The following is a 26,832-nucleotide window of genomic DNA, read 5'->3' on the forward strand; positions in this document are numbered from 1 at the left end:
AAAAAGAGAAGGCTCCAGGGAGACCTGATAGTGGCCTTTCAATATCTAAAGGCAGGCTATAAGAAAAAAAAGGGACAGATTCTTTATCAGTTTCTATTGCAGCAGGACAAAGGGAGGAGAGATTTAGATTGGCTTTAAGGAAAAGTTTTTAAAAATAAGTGTAGTTAAGCACTGAAACAGGGTGCTTGGAGAGGTGGGAGATGCCTGGTCCCTGGAGAGATTTAAGATCAGGCTTTGGGCAATCTGTTCTAGCTGGAGGTGTTCATTGCAGGGGAGTTAGACTGGATGACCTTTAAAGGTCCCTTCCAACTGAATACATTCTATGGTTCTATGTGATAAAAATCTGTAGACTAGAATTATGAATTTGCTATATATAGACTTAAGTGACAAAAATTCTGCATGTCTATAACTAAGGAATCATTTTCAGATAATGATAATTGATATGCAAATAAATATAGTAGGTAAACGACCATTAACCTTAGCATACTACAAGCATCTTAAAAAATAAGTTGTAAAGATATATTGAGAATATAGCAGCAAATTTTTTGGCACATGTTTTTGGCATGCCAATAGTATTAGCATATATCAGGTACAGAAAATCAGATTGTTCCTTCAGTATGGGTTGTCACTTTCTCATGTTTTACTGTGAGCCTGAGATATCTTTGCTAAGTTTCAGTTGCTGAAGTCTGGATTTGTATCCTTTGAATTACAGCAAAAATACTGCTAAGAAGTAAATTTTAATTCTCAGTTGTACAATGAAAACATTAAAAAAGTGAATGCGGTATGCTAGGAAGGTGAATGGAAAGTGCATTAGGTAATCTTTGATGTTTTTTGTTTCTTTTTGTTGTTGTTTTTTGTTTTCTGGAAGAGTGAGCTCTTATTGGAGTGTCATTGAGCTACTTTCGGAAAGCTAGCAATCTATAATGTAAAGGAAACTGCACATTTGGTCTCAATCACCAAGGTTGGAAAAGACCTCCAAGATCATCCAGACCAACCATCCACCCATCACCAATAGTTCTTGCTTAACCGTGTCCCTCAACAAAACATCCAAATGTTCCTTGACCACCTCCAGGGTCAGTGATTCCACCACCTCTCTGGGCAGACCAATCCACTGCCTGACCACTCTTTCAGAGAAGTAGTATTTTCTAAGGTCCAGCCTGAGCCTCCCCTGGCACAGCATGAAGCCATTCCCTCTAGTCCTATCACCAGTTACATGAGAGAAGAGACCCCCAGCTCACAACAACATCCTTTCAGATAGGGAAGAGCGAATCAGGTCACTCCTGAGCCTCCTTCAGACTGAACAATCCCAGCTCCTTCAGCCGCTCTTCATAAGGCCCGTGCTTCAAACTCCGCACCAACTTTGTTGCCCTTCTTTGAACGTGCTCCATTTGTTCTAAAAAGAACATCCACTTCTTTTAGGGAAATGTCAAGAAAAGAGAACCCAAAATATTTTTGCAACTTTTTCTTTAAATCCCTATTATATTAATTAAAATATTCTTAAAGGACTTAACAGGTCCTATGAATACAATTTATTTTACAATCTACATCCAGACTAATTATAACTCAGTGGAATAAATTAGCGTCAGAGTATGTATTTTGAATATTCTTTTTCTGTACTTAAATTAAAGTTTTACTCACATAAAACCAAAACTACAAAGTATTTTGGATTTAATTACATTTGGTATGTCAAGCTACCTTGATTTACTTCTTTTTTCTGTTCTATTCGGTGTTTTTATGAGCAAATGTCTGCTGTAAATATGCATTCTATAGGCAGATTGTTCACCATGAACACTGCAGAAAGTAGAACAGAGGACAGTTTGTATTACTGTCCATGGTAGTAGTTGTAGTACTGTCCATTACTCCATGGAAATATTGCAAGTGACTACTTCAAAGGCCTTAAGTGACTGGGATAGCTTAAAGTAAATTGTCATTTTAACAGTGAGAGGGTGCTGGAATTTTCTCCCTAATGCAATACATTGTAGTAACACAGTTCAACTTCCTTTGCAATGAGCTCTGCACCTCATCCTCTGTTATGAAGATATTAAACAAAGACTGAAACTTAATTACTGTTACTGAAACTTAATTACTCAAATGGCTCTGATTTATGATGGCAGGCTTTCTTATTTGTAATCCTGCAGTTGTCGTCAGAAAGTATTCTTGGGCTAACTAGTATTTATACCAATGTTTGGATAAGTATTCAGACTGTAGTCCCCTCTTTCTGCTTGGTTGGGAACTAGGTAATGCTTTTGCTCTTGAAAAATGGAAAAAATGTCATTTATTTCTACTTTTGAGCTTTGTTGTATGCAACACAATTGTCTGAAAATGAAAATTCAGGAATGACATCAGAATTTTACAAGAGAATATTTATTGTAAAGAATCCCACAGAGAGATCAATGATAGATTAGAAAATAATATTTTCCTTACCTAACTCAATTACTTCTCGTGTTCCTTTTCTATAAATGCATAAAACGATGGCAAGGCAGTGAGGCAGATAAAGGCACAGAAAGAAATAACAAAGAATGAATAGAAATGGAGCATTGTGAAGACTGCCGTGAATATTTGCACAAGCAGTCATGGAGTATCAATAGAAAGGAATGTGAGTGTTACAGAAATAGCTTAGAGTTATGTAATAGGAGAGAGAAGCATGACAAGAAAGGGAAAGTGTCTAGAGTAAAACTAGGGAATTTTTATTACATTTTATGATAAATTGAAAAGAAAAAATAAGACTTTATTTCAGAGTCTAGTCTTTGGTCCAAGTCACTTAATGCTAGCCAGATTTCTATATGCTCTGCTTAACTTCCCAGTTCAAAATTGCTTGGACTGGCTAGGTCACATCTCTTCATTGGTATTGGGTTTGAAAGTGGGAAAACAAGGAATTATAAGCATCTCTGATAAGATAGTGGATGGAATGTAGTTATTGACATAATTTACAAGATGAGACTATACACATAGCAGTAATATTTGCAATTACTTATTTTCTTTGGTTTTTGAGTACAGAGCCTCTGTTTTGATGGACAGCAAATAAAGTCCTCATTATTAAGGAAATCCTCATGCACTGCAACAAATATTTAAGATTTTAAAAAAAAATAAATAATTATCATTGATTTAAAGATGTACTTCATGAGGACATAGAAGGCTCATATTTCCATGCTAAAAAATGCTGAAGACAGATGACAATTCCACATTTATGTTTGTTTTTGTTAATATCTTCAGCGAATGCAAGGTTATGGGAAAAAATACAGATTCATCACAATTCCTTCTACTTATCTCCTGAAGCAGCCATTAGCATCAAATGTTGCCTAGTTCTTGACAAGCTCTCCCCCTCCTGTCTGTGATAGCTTTAGAGAAAATCCTCTGTGTTTTATCATTTTAGACCTCCTTTCCATTAGGCGTAGCTATGAGAAAGGCAATGTGCAATATTAGACGCCACTTGCATCTTATAATAAAGCTTGGGAAAAACACAGTTTTTCTAGATGCCAAACATACATTTTAATGTGAAAGGGGAGAGCAGAGAGCTCTGCTCTCGTGTTTTTAAGCAGCACTGAACTCGCAGGCTCCAGTATGCTGCAGCTGAATGCCTCTTAGATCACAACGTGAAAAGCTGCAGATTAACTGTGTTTAGATGCATGAGTTTGATGTAACATCAGCTTGCTTGAATTAATGTTCTGTGACAAGCCCTCCCTTGCAAACCTTGAGAAGCAAACTGTTCCTTTGTCTACATGTTTAAGCTTGGCTACAGCCGCTTGTAGATTCTGCATTATTCCTCACATACTGTTTTTTGGACAAAGTCGAGTCATCGTCTATGAAGGACTAACTACCCAAAGGGTATAAACCAAATTGCTAGTGGTTTATTTGGCTTTGACACTTCTCAGTGTGATCTTAACTGCCTTTTGTAAAACAAGCAGGCAAGGGAAAGGCTCCAGAGACTTTCTTCTATTCATTTCTGTAATAGTTTTCTTGCCACGGGAGGTTTAAGAAGATTTGTACTGCCTGCTTTCTTTTCATTAGCAGTGAGTGCAATGCTGTTGGGTAAGTTAATGTGTGAGAAAAGCACAAGAATGTAAAAATAAAAATAAAAATAGTGTCATTTCTGATTAATCAATTTTTAATGTTATTTTTGATCTGTATGCTGTGTGCAGAAAAAATGAATGTTGTGTACCCGTATAGATATTTCCAGTTGTTCTCAACCAGACAGAGAATTAGAATCTAGCTTTACTCTGTTTGCTGAATGGAATACTGTGCTTCACTGTATTTCAGCAGGAGCATGTTAAAATTCTCATTATTAGGCTGAGAATGAAACCTGATTGAATTTTCAACACAACCATAGCTCCTGTCATAAAATGTAATAACATTTAATGATTTCTTTGTACTTCTGCATACAACAAAATATATCAATCTTTGAGACTTTGACCACTATATTGCACTAAACTTCTCTGCTCAAATTACCATTAAATGCATTTACTATGTATTTCTTTATGACTATTTATTTGAATGAATGCTAATCATGTTTTTGAAAAAATCCCAAAGTTTTGCAAATGACTTTATGCTCTCCTTAGCACAATAACTATTCGCTTCAGGTTTTAATTTGAGTATTTATGCAGGCACTTTCTATAGTTAGTTTTGTGTGGCAGTTGATGTGTGCATTTATTCAATATGTATACGGGATAGCTCTTTTTTAAATTTTTCTTTCTTTTTTAAATTAGTACCATTGTTAGCATTTTCTCCAAATCTCTGATCTCATAAAAATTGCTGTGGCTAATGCAGAATGGGTAATGAATGTATATTTGTCTTAGAGAATAATCCTTCTAAAGGATGAATCATACAGTCTTAAGTCCGTGTCCGAAGAATGTAACACATGCAGAACATACATAAAGAAGAATGAGCCTGATTATAAATGTTAATAATCATTAAGGGATTACTGGGTGCTGTATCTCTGAACTTTTAATCATGCTGTTCATCATCAGCAAATGTAATCTTCTTTAACATTTTTGTTATTTGCTGTATTATGCATGTTTGTTTCCGTTCCTTTTGTCTGCCAGCACACAATTAATCTTCTCTACTGGAGTATAAGGGATAGAGTAGGGACTTAGGAAAAAATATTGGTAACTCAGCATCTACAGTTCTGTAGGAATTATCTCTTAGGAAGGGTAAGCAGGGCAACACTTCTCTGCCTGGTAGACCAGTGGTTTAATACATGCAAAGTAGTTCTTAATGAAATATATGGTGGTATTTGGTTCAGTGTTTTTAGTTGTTGTTGTTTTGTGGAGCTTTAATATATATATATATATATAATAACGCCAAGTTTCATTGTTTTTTGTTTGTTTTCTGGACAGTTACTATTATACTCCTGGACATTTTGAAATATCTGAGTAGAGATTACTGCTGATAGATGTAGCTCAGCACTATTTTGTATTTATAGAAATCACATTACCTCCAGTCACACTTGTCAGCAACTCTGCTCTTTTGAATCCCAGTTGCCCAAGAGCTGTAGCTTAAAGCATTGACAGTATGTGATCTCATTAATCAAGGAACAAATTATACTCTATATTATTTTTATTTGCCTGCACATGACTAGGAATTATCACCTGCAGTTTTTCTGCTCTCAGAAGATTGTAGTAGCTGCTTGATGCTTTACTTGTATTCTATTTATGTCATTTTAATAAGAAAGATACATGATTCACTGTAATCTAGCATAAGTCATAACCTAAAAATGGCCCTTACTCATAAGAAGTTGTATAGGGAAGTAAATCTCCGTACTTAAATTAGTTATGGAAGCATTTGACTCTCAGAAAGAATTTAAAATTTCATAAAGTTCTGTGTATGGGTGGTTTTTTGTCTTTGTTTTTGTTTTGTCTGGGAATTAATATCCTCTCCCATATTTCATCTAGTAATTAGCATTAATTAATTCAGCATTAATGCTGTTTACATGATAGGTATTTCTGTAATTTCTTGAATAATTTTAGCCAGTGCTAACCCTAGTGTAAAATTATTGTATCACTGATGTCAATACCAAATTTAAAATACATGAATAGTGAATTTATCATATTATCTTTTCTCGGTATTCCAATTTAGAGTGTATAAAACAGAAAAATAAATAAATAAATAAATAAAAATTGCTACAGTATTCCAAGATTGAAGTTTTGGAGCCATGTTCTGTAGAGTAAGTAGAAGCACAGAGTTGCTTGTACTCAAAAAAGATTCGGTGTTGTTCTGATTTATTCCACCTTCCTGTAAATTTAAAACAATTTGGAAGACGTAATTTAAAAAATGCAGTGTACTGACTTAAAAATGGCATTTTTAAGTAAAAAATATGATATGTACAGTTGTTTTTTTTTTTTCTTGTTACAAGCAATTATGTTTTTTTTTTCCTTTTGAAGGTTTTTTCTACATACATTTGTTTATAAGACATTTTATAATTATAGAAAAAAAAATCTTTTCACTTAGCTTTTCAGAAGATCATAACCTGTAATAGTTCTTTGCAGAGACTATTTTTTATGGTCTCCAAGGACTGTGATCAGCTTTCTCAAATTCCCATTGAGTGTGATAGGCTCACGATTAAAGGAACAAATAAAGAATATTGAATAGAGTTAGCTTATTTAAATGCTAGCAAATCTTTTAGGCTATATTTTCATAGGAGAATTAAGAGTCTAGTTACATACAGAAGAAGCCAACCTCTCCTGCAGTATTTGAGTGCCAAAAAGATGGCATCTACTATTTTGGAGCTATTTGTTATTTTGACAGCATAGCTGCAAGCTACATTGCATCAGATAAATCCTTAATTTTACATAACAAACAATGAAGTTTTGCTGCTTCATTTACTCTATTCAAATGATTAAAAGAGATTAACTTTGCTTTACATCACTCTAAATTAATTCCTGATGCTATAGTTTCTATTGAGACCTGCTGTTAATTTTTTGAAATATGTATATGGGATTTTTCTTCTCCCTATAACATAGTACTCATTAAAGTGTGTACTAAGACACCTTCTCACTATATGGCACCGTTTAAGGGAAAAAGATTGACAAGTAACTTGGGAAAGAGTTTCATGATGTTCATTATGCTAATTGGGTTGGACCCTGGAGAGGACAGTCAGAGGGTCACAGAAACTCCTACAGAAGAAATGAGTATGAACCACAATGTAAATCAGGAGCAGAATGAGGACAGAGAGCTTTGGAACATTGAACGAAGGAGTCTTAGTGAGGTGGGAAGATTGCCTGGTCCCTTGCACAGGTATTGGAGTTGGAATGTAGATTTCCTTAATATGGATCGTGAAGTTCCTTTATAAAAGTGATTTTTTTTTAAAGATCGTATCCCCAAGGAGTGGCATTCCAGTGAGATGAAGTGGATCTTTCAAAGGTAAGACTTGGCTCAGAAGGAACTAAAATGGAGTTTGGAATCCAAATACAGTGGAAGGGTAATGGCTTAGTTCCGCATTGAAAAAGGCCTGTTATACAATAGCTCAGTAAGATCTTTTGTACTGTGATTTGAAAATTCTTTGGGATCTTTAGCATCTGTAAAAAGTACAGGCAGCATTTGCAGGACCACCTATGCTATAAGAGGACATATCAGAGTGGAGGGATACAGATGATCTCCAGTTCTTTCTACAGGCTAACCGGAGTTGAGGCCTCTTTGGTTTAAAAGTGATATGCTGATGTCAGTGTGTATTGTGACCAACTTTTTGCATCTAACCATAACAAACTGACTATGCAGGTTCTGGACTGGAGCTGGTAGGACCACAGCCAGCTTGGAGAAAAAGCAGAGGGCAGATCTTTCCTACGTTACCTAGGATGTGCTGGAGCACACACTTCTGCAGTGTGATGTTTCGTTTCTTTGTTACAGGTGTGAACAAAACTGTCTAGATTAATGGACTATGGAAGAGAAGCATAGTGTATTAGTTCTTTCAAAGGGAGTTGAGCATTTTTCCATCTTACAACATGTGCATGCTGAGATTTCAACGTTATGTTTGTCATGAGTTGTCTATCCAGCTTGTTGAATACTCTTTCAAGGGCTGCTTTTCTTGAGTTGCATGCTCTAATTAAGGAGTTGGCTTGGAAAGAGTAGATGATAAACGGTGACCAGAAGATTTCTTTGTTGATGTGAAGATGATGTGGGTTACTGAAAGAGCAGTACTGAAGAGAAACAATGGTAACAATTATTTATATTGATCAGTTAAGAAAACTTTAAAAAAGTTTATTTCATAAAGGGAAATGGTTTGCTTTTTAATGTCTTTGGAGGTGTTTGATATACAAATGAAACTTGGTGTATAACAAAACCTTTAAACAAAGAGTATATTGTCCATACTATATGAGAGAGATGTAGTGGAAACCTCAATAACTGAAGGTGGTATATGCCTGATGCTTGATGAGTTGTGCAATGATGATTGTACGGAGTTGTACAATGATGTGTTTTCTCAGCTGTATTCTTTTACTTTGAGGAATTTTGCCCTATTATGATGGGAAGAGAATGTTGCAAAAATAAAAATAAAAGGAAAAAAATCTCTGGCATGTTATTGGGAAGTTATCTCCATTGGTAAGTAAAAGAAACTTCTTTCAACAGCTCCTACAACTTCTGATTCTCCCAATTAGAGTGTAATCAGTTGATCTGCACTAATGCTCCTATTGTGGAGACCCTCCTGGACTGCTTCTGACTGTAGCTTAGGGCACAGAATGTTTATGGATGTTTTCAATGAGCCCACTTTTTCCAGGATTTATTTTGAAATCCAGCTAAAGTCTGCTCTTCCTGTATGTATTTTCTATTTCTCCTTCTCTGTTCTTCTTTCTAGATGTTCCATAAAACAGTTATTTTCCAGCAAGTTGTACCTGCCATTCTGTCTTCTCTTCCTTCCTCAAGGACTGCTTTTTAGAGCAGTTGCTATTGTGTGTTTACTGCTGTGGACTGTGGAATAGCACCAATAGTTTAATGACATACCTTATACTGAACGTTTTGAATCAAATTGCTCTCACTTTCTTTACCACTTTAGTGAAAAAGCAGAAATAATAGTGTGAAAGGATTAGTGTTGCAAAGCTAGAAATGCTTTTCACAAAATCAAAGCTTTAACACATCTCCCTTATGGAGCTGAGTCCTTTTCATAAGTGATGAGATTATATATTGTGAATATCTGTCTCTCTTATATATCTATTTATCTATTTCATGTGAAGATTGTGCGTCTCATATGATTTAGATATACATTAACTAAGAAGCAGTTGCTGGCTAAGAGTAAATGTTTTCATGTGGATGAAGTTACATAGGAAACTTTTCTGTGTACAAAAATACAGTAATGTGTGACAAATCTTGTTAGCTGGTTTCATGGGAACAGTTGAGAACTTCAATTCAAAGCAATGTGATGTTGAGATGTATTACAGCTGTAGATGCATTCCCAGATCAACAGTTGCTTCTCTCACAGGCTTACTTGAAAGATTTTATCTAGGTGTTTATCTGTGATAAGTCTTTACTGCTTCTGATATGGCAGTTCCTTTGTGTCCAGGCAGAGAGTCTGTATCTAAGTTATTTGACCTATTCAAGAATCTTTCAAAAATACTCTGTTGAACTAAGCAGATTTATATTGTTCAGTCTTGATAAGTGATTGATCAATTATCTTTCTATGAAGAGAGGATGCAGTAGAACAGTACAGTCTATGCTATTTTTACTTATGCTGACCAAGATTAATACAATATAATGCAATGATTTTTTTGTGAAGTTGCTCCAGGCTAATGCCCTGAAGGAATTGAATTTTATGGTCAATTTGTCATGCTCTTTATATCTGTTCATACTAGTACTGATATCCCTTTTATCAAAGTCCATCTTTCATGTCATTATATAGTTATATTTTATGGTTCTTACAAAGCACAGAAGTGGAATCGTTTCCATTAACAAAAAAAGTCATTTCAGTCTCCGTGCCATTAGACTGATTTCGTTCAGCACTTCTTAGATGAATCACCTGTGTAAATCGAGCCACTTCTGAAGTAGCCTTTACATCAATAAGAGTGAATGAATGAAAAAGGATTAATGTATTGAAATAATTTGTGAATGCTTCTGTTTATGAAGTTGGCAAATGTCTATGACCACTCAAGTGGTTAACAAACATCTGTGGCAATTCATGTGTTTAATATACATTTTGTCGGTTTTCACTAGACTCTTTTCACTGACTTTACAATGGAAAATGTTTCCCTGCTCCACGAGGTAGCAGAAATTTCTTATACTTCTTATATAGGATAGCCTTTTAAAAGCTGAGTTAGCTGTACATAATCTGAAAATGTATGCAAAGTATGGGCAGATGATTAAAATTAATAGCACTCCTACTGGGTTATTGAGTTACTGCCTATTAGCTGGGTTTTAGTAAGCGTTGATGTACGTATTCTCACATAAAGTGTACACTAAAATTTAGCATCTTAAATAATGTTAATGTATTTGGACAAGAGTGAAAGGGGATTTTTTTTTGTGTCAGCCATCTTAGTAGTACCTATCTATCTATAGATATCTATTAGTGGAATCTAGATTCCAGATTAGGTTCAAGGAATTGAATCCTGTTACTATATACTTCTTGGCTTTAACAAATGATTTGTTCTGGGAAAGAATCTCTTGGTTGATATCAAACTTTTTCACTACCAGAGATACTCGGGGCTACAGAGGATAGGGAAAGTAAACTGAAGGCTCATCAAGACCTTACAGCTGTATGAGATATCAGAAAAATTCCTTTGAAGGTTCTGATATTTTACTTTGTTGCATAAAACTATGCCTTGTTAAAAAACAAAACAAAACAAAAATAAAACACACAAAAACCCACAATAACACACAACAAAACAAACAAAACAAACAGTGAGAACTTTCTTAGCTGAGAGAAGAAGAGTGTGACCTTTTTATATGAACAAGTGGTAGCTTACCAAGGGTAGAACATAGAGCTGGAGAATCTGCTCTAAAGAAAACTAAGGCAGTAGCTAGCTTGTCATCAGGCCAGATTTCAGTCAGTTACCAGTCTTGAATCTACCTGTTTTCTGAATTAGCTGCTAGGCATACTAATTAGTACTCATTTGTTCTTTAGTCAACCAGTTTCTTTTTAAAACACCAAAAATACATTTGTCAAATAGACATTTAGAGTCTCCTAGCAACAGAAATTTCTCATAAGCTGACATTTTCCGTCTCAAGATATATGCCTAAATTACTTTGAATATCCTTAATTTTCCATAGAGTTTCTAATATTTAATCTACTTCATCTTTTGTTACTTTGATTTTCTAACAAAGGCATCTGATTAAGTTATTTCCTGAGCTTTGTTTTCAGTGTCATACCATTTCAGATAAAAGGAGAAAAAACGCAAAACCCATTCTGCTTACACTCTGAATGAGATGCATTGCTAAAGTAGATTGTTTCTCAAGGATCCTCTAAATCACTGATTCTAAAGAGAACTTTTGCAGTTATTCTTTTAACTAACACAAAGCCTTTGAAGTTACTGTTAGTCAAAGCCATTGATCATCATTAAAAAAAAAAAAGTGTACCAGATGGTCTCACAGTTTAAGGTTTGAAAGTAGCAGTAGAATAAAAGTTGAAATATCTAAAAATTTCCGTGGTCATAAGAGTATGCTGCTTAACATCTAAGTAGACAAATTCAAAGGAAAAATTTAGGGGCAGAAAGTCGTTATTTATGGAAAACCAATGCTTATCTTTGGAGAATGGTGACAGCTACTTGTCCAGCCATGTTTTGAAGTGAACTGCAAGCTGGGTATCTGTGCAAGTCGAAACTTGAAAACCATCTGGTTATAACAGGACAGACAGTTAAACAGCTACTAGCTTAGGGAGTCATAAGCCCTGCAGTAGTTTACTGTGGAGTCATGAAAGGGAATATATAACTATTTAAGAAGCCAAATGGATTGCCAATGCTGTAGACAATTTTGATGTTTTCTTATGGAACAATTTCATTTTAGCAACTTTGAATTTCTATATATGGCCTTATCTGTTTTTTGTAGCTCTTTGACTTCTACTTATTGTCTTGAAAATTCACCTACTCTGCTGTACTTATTTTAATTTTTAATTTTTTAATTTTTTTTTCTGAAGTGGAAAATTGAAATACGTTTGGCAAACACAAAACTGTAGTTTTTAGTTTATACTTTACATACTCTAAAGCAAGTAACTGTCCATCACTCTCATAGCACAGAAGATTCTGGATCTAGATGTGGCATTAAATATAATCTTTTCCACTCAAGAACTTAGCGTTTCTTCAGGTAAACCACATAAATAAAAGTACTGAGTATCCTGCATATGCCAAGGAATTTTTAAAGAGGTCTGAGGATGTCTGGGCATGTCTTGAGAATACTGCAATTATGGCTATGTGATTTAACAACATAAAGGCAAAAACAATCAATACTGGTGAACAATTTGGCCTCAGAAGCGTAGAGCTCCCTAGTACTTTAGATAGGATCTGTCAGTGCACTGTCCATATCTGAAAGTTGTCAGGAATCCAGCTAACCCCAGAAGGACCTTGGAAAGTTTGGCAGGTAACCTAAAGTTATTACCTCAAAATCAATTAGAAGTTAATTAGTCATTAAGTTGCAGAGAAAGACACTTTTGAGAGCACAAGTGCTGCAGGTTACAATGAAGAATGAAAGCTTGTGAGTAAGGAGCAAGCCGAGGGAGCTAGTTCACAGATCAAACTGTTGTACCATTTACTCCAATTATCCATAAAATGCTATTGCCTTATTAAGTATTTATTTATTAAGCCAAGCTTTCTTAATTTAGCACCACAAAATTTATGAACTATGGAAGAACTTGGAGCTTCTGATCTCTGAAGGAGTATGAACTTCACCTTTCCTTCTTGACACTTTTTCCTGTGCAAAAATAAATTCTGGTTACAGCCTATTTCTACTCCTTTCCTTCCAAGAAGGTTATAAAACATGAGACTGAAGAAACTCCAGAAGACTCTGCAGGCTTTTCCACATGTTAAGAAATACACTTAATTTCTAAGGGACTCTAGCTGTCACATGAGTAGGTACAGTACAAGTTTTGTGGATGTTTAATTTTCAGGGGCTCCATAACAGTTTCTGGACCTCTCAACTTTACTGTATTACCAATATTAACATTTTCCAGTCACTATGCCTTATTTTTACTTACATGCTCACATCAACACAGCCCTTGGCAGGTATTTTGAAATTCCCCTAAGCAATAAAGACAAACCTAGAAATTTTCTTTTTTAAATAGGAATAGGGTTAGCCCAGATACAATCGTCATGAATACCCTTGGTAAAATAAATCCCAGTAGTTCTTACAATGTCTTGAAGTCTTGTTTTCTGGTACAGACACTGCTGTTGAAGTTCATTCAGTCAGGTCTCAGAATTGATCTGACAGATCAGTGGGGATTATGTACAGTCAGGATGTCTTTAGACTCAATCCCATCATTCTCAAGGACAGAATGTTTCAGATGAAGAGAAGAAAATTATTTTTCCCCTGATATTCCTGGTGCTTTTCTTTTCCTGCAAATTGGATTATTTTATTCTGTGTGTTCTGTAAAAGCATGTAAAATTATTTAATCTTGGCTTAAGGGGGAACAAATAAGTGAAAACATTATTCACATAAACAGGTTAGGTAGAGTGTAGAGCTTTCTTCCTGTTCTGGTTTCAAGGCAAAGGAGATTTCTGTTCATTTTCAAAATTGAAGCTTTTTTTGTATCCTCAGACACTACTAGTGACTATTTTGTGCAAGCATAACTCCTGATGAAAATGATCAAATATGAAACAATATAAACAACACTTCTGCAGTGTGAGATCTGCCATCATTTAAGGTGCTTTACACTTTCAGTGACTTAATAATCTTTCACCTAAAAGATTAGACCCAGGAATGGCAGTCTGCTCAGGTTTAAAAAAAAAATGTGAAAAACTCTAAGCTTAGAGCATGAACAGTTTTATGTCAAATAGATCCAAGTATTACAATGGATCAAATAAATACTTGTAATACTTTCTTTTGAACGTCAAACTGCACCAAAATGCTGAATGTTAAGAACAGATGACACAACAAGAGACTGTGAATTCTACATCATTGGTAATTATTGTATCTTGATTTTTCTGAAGTCTTTCAGTCACAATTAATATAATTATTATATTGTTTTTTGTGGAGTAGTTCTTCAGTGTAAAGTCATCCAAAACAAGCAAAGACAACCAAAGCAGCTGAAAAAAATTTGAAGGTCCCGTATATCTTTTTTACCTTTTTTTCAGTTTTGTCTCTTTTTTCTTTTGTGGAACATATGAATCCTCTTCTGTGACCTTCCTCAGTGATTCTCCAGATGTTCCTAGTCTTTAGGATTTATTATAGCTTTATCTCTGGGATGGATATGTATTATTATTTTTTTAAAAAACATTTTTACTGATTATAGAGAATCCAGTAATACTAATTTGACAGTTTTTCATTTGGAAAAATACATGTTCATATTATGGATTTGTCAAGTGGACTGCATGATGGTAGAAGTTATGAGATTGTACCCAGAGTGGTGATCAGTGGCTCAGTGTCCAGATGGAGATCAATGACAAGAGATGTCTCTCAACGGTCAGTAACAGTGTTCTTTAACATCTTTGTCAGTGACATTGACAGTGGGATTGAGTGCACTCTTAGCAAGTTTACAGGTGACACCAAGCTTTGTGATGTAGTTGACACGCCTGAGAGACGAGTTATCTTTTAGACAGCCTAGACAGGCTCAGGTGGTGGGTTCAGGAAAACCTTCTGAGGTTCAATACATCCAAGAGCAAGGTATTGCACCTGGGTCATGGCAATCCCCACTATCAATACAAGCTGGGGGATGGAAGGATGGAGCAGAGCTGTGCCAAATAGGGCTTGGCGGTACTGAAGGATGGTAAGCTGGACATAAGCCAGCAAAGTACTTGTAGTCCAGAAAGGCAACTGTATCCTGGGCTGCATCCAGAGTGAGGGAGGTGATCCTATCCCTATTCTGTGCACTGTTCAGGCCTCACCTGGAGTACCGATTCCAAATGTGGAGTCCTCAGTGCAAGGGAGATGTTGACCTTTTAGAACTCATTCAGAGGAGGGTCACTGAAATGATCCAAGTGATGGGACACCTTCCCTATGAGGACAGGCTGAGAGAGAATTTTTAATAAGCTTGTACATATGACATACATTCCAATTTGGCATATACGGTAAAGTAGTACTTGAAAAACTGCCAGTGAAAACTCTCTTAAAGTATATCTTAACACATTATTTGGAGTTCTTTAAAGTAGCAACACAGTTGAGTTTGTACACAAAGTATTCCCAAAATAACATCACCATTGGGTTTCTGAGTCACATGAGAATGATCTTAATTTTGATTCAGTAACTAGTTTGGTTAGACTGTTAGAAGATTTTTCCTTAGATTTGATTTGATTTGATTTGATTTTTTGGGGGGGAAGGTGTAGGGAAGGAGTTAATTGCTTCAGTAAGTCGGAACATGGTACTGTTTTATTTGCTTTATAGTGTTTGAAGGATGTGTTTTTTCTTCCTGAAGAAGTAATTTTTGGCCCATTTAGCAAAGTGTGTGACTGCTTTTGATTGATTCAGGTTTGACACAGTGAAGGGAGTATTAAAATGTCTTATGAAATACACTTTCTTGATCACAGAGTTGTTGACTGCATTCTGTGGTGCAAACTGTAAAACTGTGGAAAGCAGTGACATTAATCATTTATGACATGACATTATCAGATGTTGCTGATGAAAAGTAACAGCCTCAGTATCTCCTTTTCATAATACTATAATTGATTATCAACTTGTCGAAAGGTGGATGAGGCTACTCTGAATGCATAAAATCCTACTGTCTTCTGAATAAAATATTTTAAAATGGAAATCTCCTTTTTGTAGCTCTAATAAGAATACGCAGACCTGGATGTTTTTTCCTTTGGATGTGAATCACCAAGTCTTATGCCTTTTTTTTTTTTTTTTTTTTTTTTTTTTGAGTTGATCTTCTTTTGTGGCTTTTCATACTAAGATTTTGTCTTTCTGTTTATAGAGATTATCCTATTATTCTTTTCAACAAAAAGGTAAGAAACTGGAAAGCTTAAAAATATTTAGGAGTAGTCACAATTAAAACTGGGGAAGCTTAGGAAAATATTCTCAAGAAACATGAATGATGTATTTTTTCTCCTCTTTTAATTATGCAGTTTCTTGGCATGACTATGAAAGCTTTGTTCTAGCTTACTATGGAGAATGCCATACCAGGAGATCTTCAGTTTTTGTGGAATGTATTATTAAAGGTGGATATTACGCTGCAATTTATTTATTTATTTATTTATCAGAATACATAGAGTCAATAGCTTTGACACTTTCTGTATAAAAATATATCACAGTAATTTATAATGTAAGCTATATTTTTAGTACTGTGATATCTCTCTGGAGATATTCTGGATGTCTGTTGTGCAACCTGCTGGAATAAACCTGCTTTCGCTGGAAGTTGGACTTAATTCTCTCTAAAGGTCCCTTCCAGCCCCTACAGGTCTGTGATTTGGTGTGATTCCTGTGTTCTTAAAGATGTTGCCCTTCTAAATTTACAACTTTTTTAGACAGTCATTCACTTAAAACTTCATGTTGTCTTTATGAAAATGATCTATGTTCATGGAAAAATAAAATAAAATTGTTTCTAATTTAGGGGTTTGACTGAGATAAGAAAGATTTTCACAATCAAAATGTTACTGTATTTTGTAAAACAGGATTTTACTATACTTCATTTGTCTTGACACTGATTACTTATATCTGTAGAAAAGATTTTTCATGAGAGTATAAAAACAAAATTTCAATTTATGTACAAGAAAATTGTTTTTCCTCTAATGGAAAAAAAATGCATTGTGCTTTCATATTTTCTGTTGCATTTGAAAGATGTGGTTAGTATTCCTTTTGTAGCTAATGGTAGGTATACGTTGTGCTAATGAAGTAGAAGCGCTCTTTTTCTTTTGTGACAACATCAAAACTTTATATAGCTTTTCAAACTCAAAAGCGTATGATTTACTTTAATTTGGTGCCCTGAATTTTGCATTCTGCTGGTTAAGCAACAGACCTACAATTATCTCACAGAGGCTGCCTTGACATTTTCTAGCTTATTTTTTATCCTCAAGTACAGCTGTGTATTTTGCATAAGCTTTAGGTAATCATAAAAACTAGTTGCATCACTGAAGCATTTTTATTTCAATTTGAATACTCTGCATATATGAGCTTAAAATAACTTTTTGCACATCTCATATAATGTCTCTCTTTAACTGATTTAAATTGTTCTTGAATCTCTTTCCCTCACCTTCTCTATAGAAGCAAAATCTATTTAAGTTTAAATATTTAAAAATAATTTGAGCCACTTGGTATAAATTCGAGGTAACTATTCACTTTATGATATTTAACCCAAACTCTTTTCTTCACTCCCCTTTGCAGCCTCACTTCCATTTTATTTTTAGCATTAAGTGGAAATTTTGTGACCAGTTCTGCAACAGCAGAGCAATGTGTCTCTTCCATAGACTCAGTTCATTATTTCTACTTGTTGGAAGGCTTTGTGTCCTTGGTGGTGATAGTTTCTGGGACAGTTTTCTCTGCAAATGCCAGGTGTACTCTAAAATGAATTACAGTCTTTCGTAAGGGTTAATGCTGACCACTACTGAATAACTGCTTTTCCCCAGATCCTGGTGAATAGCAAAAGTGCTATTGGATTTCTTATAGTACGGAAATACTCATTTACTCAACTGTCAGGTAGAATAAATGCTAGCTGTAGATCACACTGTATTCATCTTAGGCCAAAGCATTTGATGTATAATGTAGTACCACAGGTTGTGAATACACAAAATATTTTATATACAGATATTTGTCTCTCCTCTTCAGCTATCAGCAAAGATGCATCATTTATCATTGTTATTTCTATAAGTGACATTGGAACATCTTGAGCAGCAGCATACTTACTGTGCACATAGAAGTATAATATATGGTTGTTACAACTATGGAGTGTTCCAAAGATCAAGCTATCACATTTAAAGATTAAAATAACTTACTTCCTCTGTATGTCACATGCAAGCCAAACTTTTGTTGGTGTTTGACTTTTTCAAGTCATGTAATCTCCTTGTTGTGAGAAAGGAGTACAAAGGTCTCCATTTACTGCACTGCAAGCCAGAGTTAGGTTAGCAACAGGGAAAATATGTAATCAAGGAATATAAATTCTCAGATTAAGTTAATTTCATAACTCACAAGCCAACAAAAAGTAAAAATTTCATCTAAATTGCATGCTTCTTAATTTTCTGAAAGGATATTGGATGCTGAAAACCAGATTTTGGAAGGTATTCTAATGCCAAAAGATACAAATAGCTACTGGCAGGATTTGAAGGACACCTAAATGCTTCGATGCTTACAAAAGAAAGAGATACTTTTCAGTTTGTGATAGTCATCTATTTAGCTCCTTTTGTTAATTATGCAAAGCATTTATCTCCACATTATAGCACTAATTGAAATAAAAGTCTTAAGTATTTTACTTTCAGTCTCCTAGTAAGAAATGAGGGTCTGACTTATTAATGTGTCATGTAATATATATAGTCATTGAACTGCTGTTGCATTCCATTTGATACAGAGTAATAGTATACTCCAATGTCCCGAAAGCTTAATGTTTTCTCACTTGAACCGTCTTCGTGCAGGTGGAATTTTTAATGATTTTCCAGATTTTGAAATGATTGGTGTTAATTGTTGATACTGTTGGAAAAGGAGTTTGTTAGAACAGACAAAACTATCATTAGAAGTGTAAGCTTTTCATATCTTGGCAGTTGCCAATTACTGCCAGCTGAAGAGAGAAGGTTGACTTAGTTTAGTTATAATATAGCTGTAATGGATACTAAATTAAATCAAATTAACTTATTTTGAAATAAGGAGTAGTTGTTAAACAGTGAGGACTTTGTAATTGTAATAATCTAACATTGCCTATAGTTTTCAGTGATGCATAAAGATTTAATAAAACAAAAGGCATTTGTTAATTGCAAATATTAATAAGCAGAGGTCATAATCTTAGTTTACGCCCTTCCCTTACTCCCCCCCCCCCCCCCCCTTTTAATTAATTGGAAACAGTCCTTAATAAAACTTAATCTGATAAACTGAAAATATTTTAGAAACAAGAAGTTTTATCATTTTTAGTTAAATGTGAGATTTTTTTTCCATGATGTCCTTTCCTATCCATAGATGAATTCCTAAGGTCCACATGATCTTTTGTGCAAGAGAGAATAAGAGAGAAGTCCAACATATTGGTCTAAAAATGTGTTTACCTAGTTGTTTATGGATTTACTCAGTCAAAGAGTAAAAAAAAAACAACAAACTCAGAACAATGAAGTCAGTGAAATCTTTTCCCTGCAATGACCAAAGTAGAGTTGGATTTTCAAACCATTAAATAATGCAAAATTATTCTTCAAGTTCAGAAAGAGTTTAAGTCATTGATTTCGATAGTCAATCCTAACACTGTTTTTCTGATTTTATAATGCTCAGATTGACAAACTAATAGAAATTCTGTCCATCATCTGGTGTCATTTTTGGTGGACTGGATGCCACAACTTTCCTAATAAAAGGGGAAAAAAAACTCTTGTGTAACAAAATTAACTGAAAAGCACGAAAATGTGTCTTAGCATAATAAAATAAAAATTAAGAAAAATTTAAAAAAATAAAAAATAAAACAGAGACTGAGACATTCAGCTTATCTTGTTATAATTTCCTTAAAAACAAGTAGTATTTCAAAATAAGGGGAAAAAAAAGTTTATTTGATGAAGTCTTGAAATGGAATCAATAAAAATGATCAAAGAAAATGCTAAGGTAGTGTTTTAAGAGTGTCATATGTTTGCTAGGTTCTCTTTCCATATATTTATTTCAGATCCAGTGAAATTAGGGAAAAAAAAATAAATAATGGTGCTTTGAAAGGAAGAGGAAAAACTCTATCTTTTACTTGTAATAGTTTAAAAGCCAAGATCTACAAACAGAAATGTAGGACTGTCAACCGGATGTCACCTCAAGCAGGCAGTTGGAACTGGTGCATTTGCAAAGTGGCAGCAGTTAATCAGCTATAACATTGAGTTATCTCTCTTAGTTTGGTATTCAGTAACAAATTTGATTGGCTGAAATAATTATAATTTTTCTATGCTGTTTAACAGAATTAGTGGTGAGAGATTAAACCTCAGTTGAATGACATCCATTTGTCTATTTTTGTAAACAGAATTCAATTTTTAACATAGATGTCACAGAGTCTCTGCTATTTTAAATTTTTAATTGGTTGAAAAGGACGATTAAAGCTAAGATTATTATTTATTTTTTTTTTTAGTGGTTGAAATAATAATCATGGTGGTTTACTTTGAAAGTAGTACTGGTTTCTTCCCTTCATTTGATATTTGCTCAGATGCAGCAGTGTAAGTTTGTAAATAACAAACTAGTACAAACAAGATCCATCTGACCTAAGAATGCTATGTAATACTGCAGGGGAGCTGTACTGCAAATTGCACAAAAATAAGAACAGAGCAGAAAGCATTATTTTTCTAGGTGAGTTCTTTCTTATTTGATGTATAGTTTACCATTACTTTGTCACACCTTGTATTTCATTGAATCCTACTTTTTACAGATGGAAAGTGTACTGTTTTTGATCTCTAAGAATTTCAGGGCAGATGGATGAACAGCGAACAACACTGACTTGTGTTCTTTGTATGCCATCTGGTTAGCAAATAATAGCAGGACAGAATGAACATCTGTTGCTTAGTTGGCCCTGTGTCTTGCCAGAAAGCACATTAGACTCTCATGGTCTGTTGATAGATCCAGTGACAATCTTCACAGGTGTAAGAAAGTCAACCTAGTAGAGGAGGCAAGTAGAGGAATATTGAGCAGTTCTGCTGTAGTCCTGTAGACTGTTGATGTGTGAAGTTGATGAATGCAAGATGTGGGGAGTATGCATTCTGAATTTGTTTCATCAACACTGAGTGTAGCCTGACTCCTGTTTAGCTGTCTCAAGGTAAATTATTTTTTCTGAACTGAATCTGAAGTAAGAAAAAGACTTGGCCTGGATCTTTAGGAGAAAAAGCATGAGATGTATTGCAAGACAAACTTTGTTCTAGGCTACTGCTGCCCTTGCATAAGAGAGTCTTGTTCCCTGACAAACTGGAAGTGAAACCAAATAAAGAAAATATCTGCAGGGGGGTGAGGAAAGAGACTAATGCTCATGGTTTATTTCCCATGTTAGCCCATCCTTTTAGGCCTTTTTCCAAGAGTCAAATCAGCGCAGATACATTTGGATGCCAGTGAATATCCAGCATCATACCACAATATGGAAGTGATGCACTGACTTGCACTGATGGCACAAATGTGTTAAAATTGTCTTTTCTCTTTCTCTACGCTCACTGGTAAATTCATGTCTGTGAATAAGTAAGTTGTAGCAAGGGTGAATGTCTGAGGTGGTGAGAGAGCAATAATAGCCATTACTATGCACATTAGTAAAAATTAGGAAAGATATGTGGGGTCAGTTCAACTTAACTATTTAATAGCAGTGTGATTTGTTTAAAGCCAGGCTACAGAATAGCTAGTTGGGGCAAGAGATATCAGTAATTTAAGAGAGATCAAAATTTTCCATTGGCCTGTAACCGTTATCAATTTTGGTTTATGATTTTATTATTAAAATGAGCTCTTTGTTGAAGGTCAGATGTAGAATTTCTATCAATTATCAAGTAGCAAGTAATTTATCTTGGCCTGTTGTTAAAATATAAGCTTCTTCGTTATCTGCCAAGCTGACCTGCTTGCAGGTATATAAATAGCATTAAGGAAAACACAGTTAATTTCTAAAAACCTATATTCACTTCCTACATGAAAATAGACATGTTGGAGATTGCTAATGTTCAGCAAATTAAGACGTTAAATTTTTTTGTCAGATTTTACTTTACTACCTTTTTAACAGCAAGATAAAATATCAATTTCTGCTGAAAGTAAAATCGTAATGAAATAGCACAATATAAATAGATGACTTTCATCATAATGCACTGTTTTTAGAAATGCTCATAATTTAAACAATTATGTTCCTTGATTTCTCGCCAATTAAGTTTAGTCATCTAGGGACTGTGAATTTTAATGAGAAAGCTGAATGGTCTTTTGTTGGCTTGATCAGTTGGCAGGAGCACAATCAAACAAGGAAATGTTTTATCTTCTCTCATTTCTTTAAGTGTCATAAAAAAAGAAGATAAGAGAAAAAATAAGAGGCATTAGAAACAAAGCCACCTACAAGAAGCATCTTCTATCTGTGTAGATTTAATACATCAAAAAAATATGTTTCCTAACCCTTGAAATCCACATGATAGGCTTAAAAGTTATGAGATGTTATATATACCCATGAGGAAATTAAATTTAGAACCAAACAGTAGCCAATAGCTGTTATGCCCTGATTATTCAGACAATATTAATGAACATTGTCTAATAAATTTTGGATTCTGAATCATAAAGGAAAAAAAGGGGAATGACATAAGTACTTAAAATGGTAAACTGGGGTTCATGCATCTACCTTTCAATGGACAAATAAGAGTCCCCCCAGGGATTAGAATTAGAATAGCTAAATGCCTAACAGCTGTCTCACAGGCGTAAGACTAGATAAAGCAACCAAGCTGTAAATCTGTGCAAACTGCATAAAAGGCTACATAATGCAAACTGATTAGTTTAGGACTCACATTAATGAGGCTGTGAATAAAAATATCCTACCCATAAATCCTCTCTTAATTTTAAGAGCTACTGAGGAGAAAATCTCAACTGATAGATCATTATGAGGTATTAGTCTACAATGAACTTACATTGTGATCAAAGAAAAAAACTGAATTAGTAATCCTTGTCAAGTAAGAATTCTTATCTCTATGTAGAAAACCAAATATTTGAGGTTTAAACTTGAATTGATAGGCAGCTTTCATAGATTACCAATGTCATTTGCATTTTTTTAGATGAAAATGCTAACACCTACTCATTTACATTCAAAGAGGGAGATTGTGATGTAGCACACGCCTCATTAGACAGAGCAAGAACTATTGAAATATAAGCTGCAGTAACTATTAGGGCTGACTGTTTTTTCTGCAATTTCAAGATTATAACAAAATTAAAAATGATAGAAGTATTGATTTAATTAAGTTGGTTAAACCTACAGGACATAGCTGTAAATCTGTTTCAGAATATTTCTTATGTATTAAAAAATGTACATCTTTTAGTCAGAAAAGAAAATTTCACAAAAAAAATCTTTTAATGAGTGATTATATAAATAATTATAATTTAGATGAGCTGTAAAGTCTTATGACATAACTAGTGAAAAGATAGTAAGCATGAGATGATAAAAACATCAGTAAAATCAGTGACCTATATTCTTTCTTAAAATGCTATCCCTTCATATCATCTTACTCTGTAAGTATGGTGTGTTACATTACAGTTGATGGAAATTTATGCTGAGCAGTATGCTACTGCTAAGTTTGTTAATGCAGATAAATAGAAATTTATTCTTTTTATTTTTAGAGTCAACCAAAAGACACATAGGCATAGTTTACATAGCGGTAAAGCCCAAGGTAACATGTGAGATGTACTGAATCAGGTTATAATGCAGTCACATAGTTTCTAGCTAGGTAGAGCACAGACAAAATGAACTTATATGGGAACTTTTTCTATACTGTAACCCAAGTGTCCACAACAGCAGAACAAGCATAATCATACCTCACGCACATGCTCTAGTTGTTTCTCTGCTATTCCTGCTGGGAGGCCTGATATAATGTATTTTGTGTATTTTTAGAAAGGCACCTTCTGACTGAGCTTCTGAAAAATGTGGTTATTTAAATCACTTGCTAAACCTGCACTTAGATCATTTACTGCGGAAATGCTTATTCAGTTCATAGGAACTTGAGTTTGACAGGAGCATCCTAATCCTTAAAAGCACGGTACTGTTTGCAGTAGATCACCTGTAATCCCAGTTCAAAAGCCAATCCATTATGTATATGACTCTTAAAAGCTCATTTGACTTGAATTAGATTTCCCTTAGTGATAACAGTAATCACTTGCCTGTATGGAGTCCTATTCCCTTTGATCTAAAAGACAGTCAATTCATGCATCAGTAATTTTAATATGAAGAACAAAGTACAAAACTGTTTTGGAACTTTTAAAGTTTTTCAGAACCAAAACCAAAAAAAGTTTCAGTTACTTTTGATTTTTGTCTGGAGTTCTGTGACATAGTAAGAAGCTGTTAAATTTGGATTGTAATTCATGAACTGCAGAGGCAGTGTGATGAGTGGCAAGTGAAAAAGCAGAATATTTCCACTGCTGAATGATGTTGGAAGGCCAAAAATCAAACATGGTGTTTTTACTGGAGAAGATAAGGTTGGAACAATTCCTCCCTTTCTGTTCTTCCTTTGTTCCTACTCTTGTACATTATGTGACTGTATTCTAGCTTCTTGTTATTTTAATGTGTGGGATATATTAGGTATGTCATATACAAATTCTTTGTTCTCTTTGTTTTGTCCTTCTTTGCTCTGTTCTAAAACCAGTTCTAGCCAGCTGCCAAGGCTGCATTCCTTTAGTGATCCTTAATGGGCCATTTGTGATTTATAGTCTCAGGGCCTTCTGTATAATCCTGTGCCAGAATTTTGCTGCTGTCTTGTGCTTGTTCTGTTAAAGGACCTTGCTACACTTTAATCTCTAGTGTGTTTTCCATAGTATGTGGGAGCAACATAACCCTGCTTCCAATTGCTTGTCCTTTGGAGAAAAGGTAGAAAACAACCTATAGCCCTGGTAGATTGTCTTGTTGAAACTGCTGGAGTTATGGGGGATCTTCACTTTTCTGTCTGACTGTAGCTTGTGTAGGTGGTGACATGGAGCTTTCTATTAGAAACATTTTCAAATCGGATCTTATAGTGGAAAGGATTATTTGGTTATTGTATTTGCTGCTGTCAGTGTCTATAATCAGCTTTGTGGTCATGACAAAGTTTCAGAGCATGATCCAATAAATGCCAGTTCTTGAATCCGGCTCCTTTCTCAGAGTCAGTCTGATACTTGTTAATGTGAATGATATTCTAGCATTGACTTCAAAGGGTGATGAGTTTCTAGATGAACTCTAATGGACAAAGGACAAGAGAAAAATCCTAGTGAAAGAGGTCATCATAAAAAGGTTTCTTGTGGCATCCATTCAGTGCATGCAGATAGCTTAAAACAGCTGCTTCTGCATCTCAAATGCCTATTTAGCAAACTGCTAATGCTCCCAAGCCACACATACTGATTTAAGGCCGATGAAACTGTGCTTATGGGGCCTCTGAGATGCCTCCCATCAATGGTTTTATGTTACCTGTTAGGATGACCATGAATTCATCTTTGTGAATCATATTCCATATATGAGTACAAAAGAAGAAAAACACTTTAGCTGCAATATTGATATTCTGCTGAATGTTTGGAAGTATGATCTTGTGTAATAACAAATAAGAAATGAGAGTTGTGAATAAATGAGAGGTTTTATTCCACATCAAAACATGTATCATATGTTGATACAAGAATTAATGTACTTAGTTATATTGAAATATGACAGTTGTGTTGAAATATGATAGCATTTAAATTGTTTCATTGTTCATCTAGACAGATTCAACACACATCTTTTTCAGAGCAGAGAATGCCTATTACTTCTTCCCCTTTAGAAAATACCTTTTTTTTCCTTTATTTTCCCTTTTCTTTTTCCTTTTATTTTTATATTTATTTTATTTTTTTATTTCTCCAAACCATCCAGTGAAAGAAGTCATAACTTTTATGACTTTTTCTCCCAAGTGATACTATAATGCCTGAACAGATGATTCCTGAGATTTTGGCAAGATCATCTCTACTTGCATCTTGTTTTTCATGTCTACAGTTGACTTTCTTTTCTCTCTTCTACAGTGACTCTGCAGGGTGTTGGTGTGTTCTTGATGATGTTTATGATTATTATTATTATTAATTGGTGATTTAATGAAGAAAAGAGAAAATGCCTTTTTTTTGTTTGTTTGTTTTTGTGAAAGGATGGTCAAAATAGTATTCATTCTGCCTGTTAACTTGTATAAAAAGAGAAATCCCCATGTGAGATCATTTCCAAAGATGACAGAATTCCCTGGAGAGCCAGCAAAATCCCAACAGACCAATATTACTTTTTATGACTTAATGATTCACTTATATTGGAGTCTTAATATGAGTTTTAATTATCTGCTCCAATTCTTTCTTTATATAAAAATCTAGTGCCTCTTCTTTGCAGATGTTATCTTCTAGCAAAATGTAGTTCCACAAGAAGAAAAATAAACATGTTTAAAATTAATCATATGCATAAGTGATTTGCTGGTTTGTGAGTTAACTACTTTGTGGTTCCCAGTGGTCCTATGTTCAACAAGATGGTTCCCTTCAGTTACTCTCTTTGGTCATTTGCTACATTATGCACTATAGAGAGAACACTAAATAATACAGAATAAAGTAGAAAACAAAGTGTAGATGTGTTGCTGTGGAGCTTGTAAATGGGAGCATTTAGTGTACTGATGACAGACTTAGCAGTGTTCTTGTAAGCTACATTGTTTCTGATGTTAGAGCCAAGAATATTTATGTAAGTATATTAGTCGTAATACCTTTAGCTCATGTTGCACTAAACATGAAATGGTATATTGCAGTCTGGGATAGGCAGGAACAGAGAAAAGCTGGGCTGAAGTTGAAAGATGTCTTCCTCATCCAGAGGTCATTCATTCTGTCAAACTGTAGTACATCCATCTGAGTTGCCAATCATAGCCTATGCTTTGGCACTGCAAAGTACTTTTTTTAGATGTAGCTGGTGAAATATAGTGTGTAAGTTTCTCAATGCATGCATTTTCTTCTTACAATGAAATAGCT

The 26,832-nt window shown here is 34.6% G+C and overlaps 1 protein-coding gene across 3 annotated transcripts in view; it reads left to right on the forward strand.

Annotated features, from left to right (window-relative positions):
- Window positions 1-26,832, forward strand: part of ZNF385D (zinc finger protein 385D) — a 361,757-nt gene that overhangs the window by 141,410 nt on the left and 193,515 nt on the right. The window contains exon 1 of one of the 3 annotated variants that reach the window (XM_085538405.1): window positions 3,831-4,029. The exons of the other annotated variants lie outside the window; for them this stretch is intronic. Within the exon in view, the coding sequence (XP_085394531.1) occupies window positions 4,020-4,029 (10 nt within the window). The 5' untranslated portion in view covers window positions 3,831-4,019. Of the gene's footprint in view, window positions 1-3,830; window positions 4,030-26,832 lie in introns of those variants that run through there. 3 annotated transcript variants of the gene reach the window in all.

This window comes from Coturnix japonica, chromosome 2 (genome assembly GCF_054131305.1).
Source record: "Coturnix japonica strain WE chromosome 2, WE-NBRP24, whole genome shotgun sequence".
In the NCBI taxonomy this organism is placed as follows: Eukaryota; Metazoa; Chordata; class Aves; order Galliformes; family Phasianidae; genus Coturnix; species Coturnix japonica.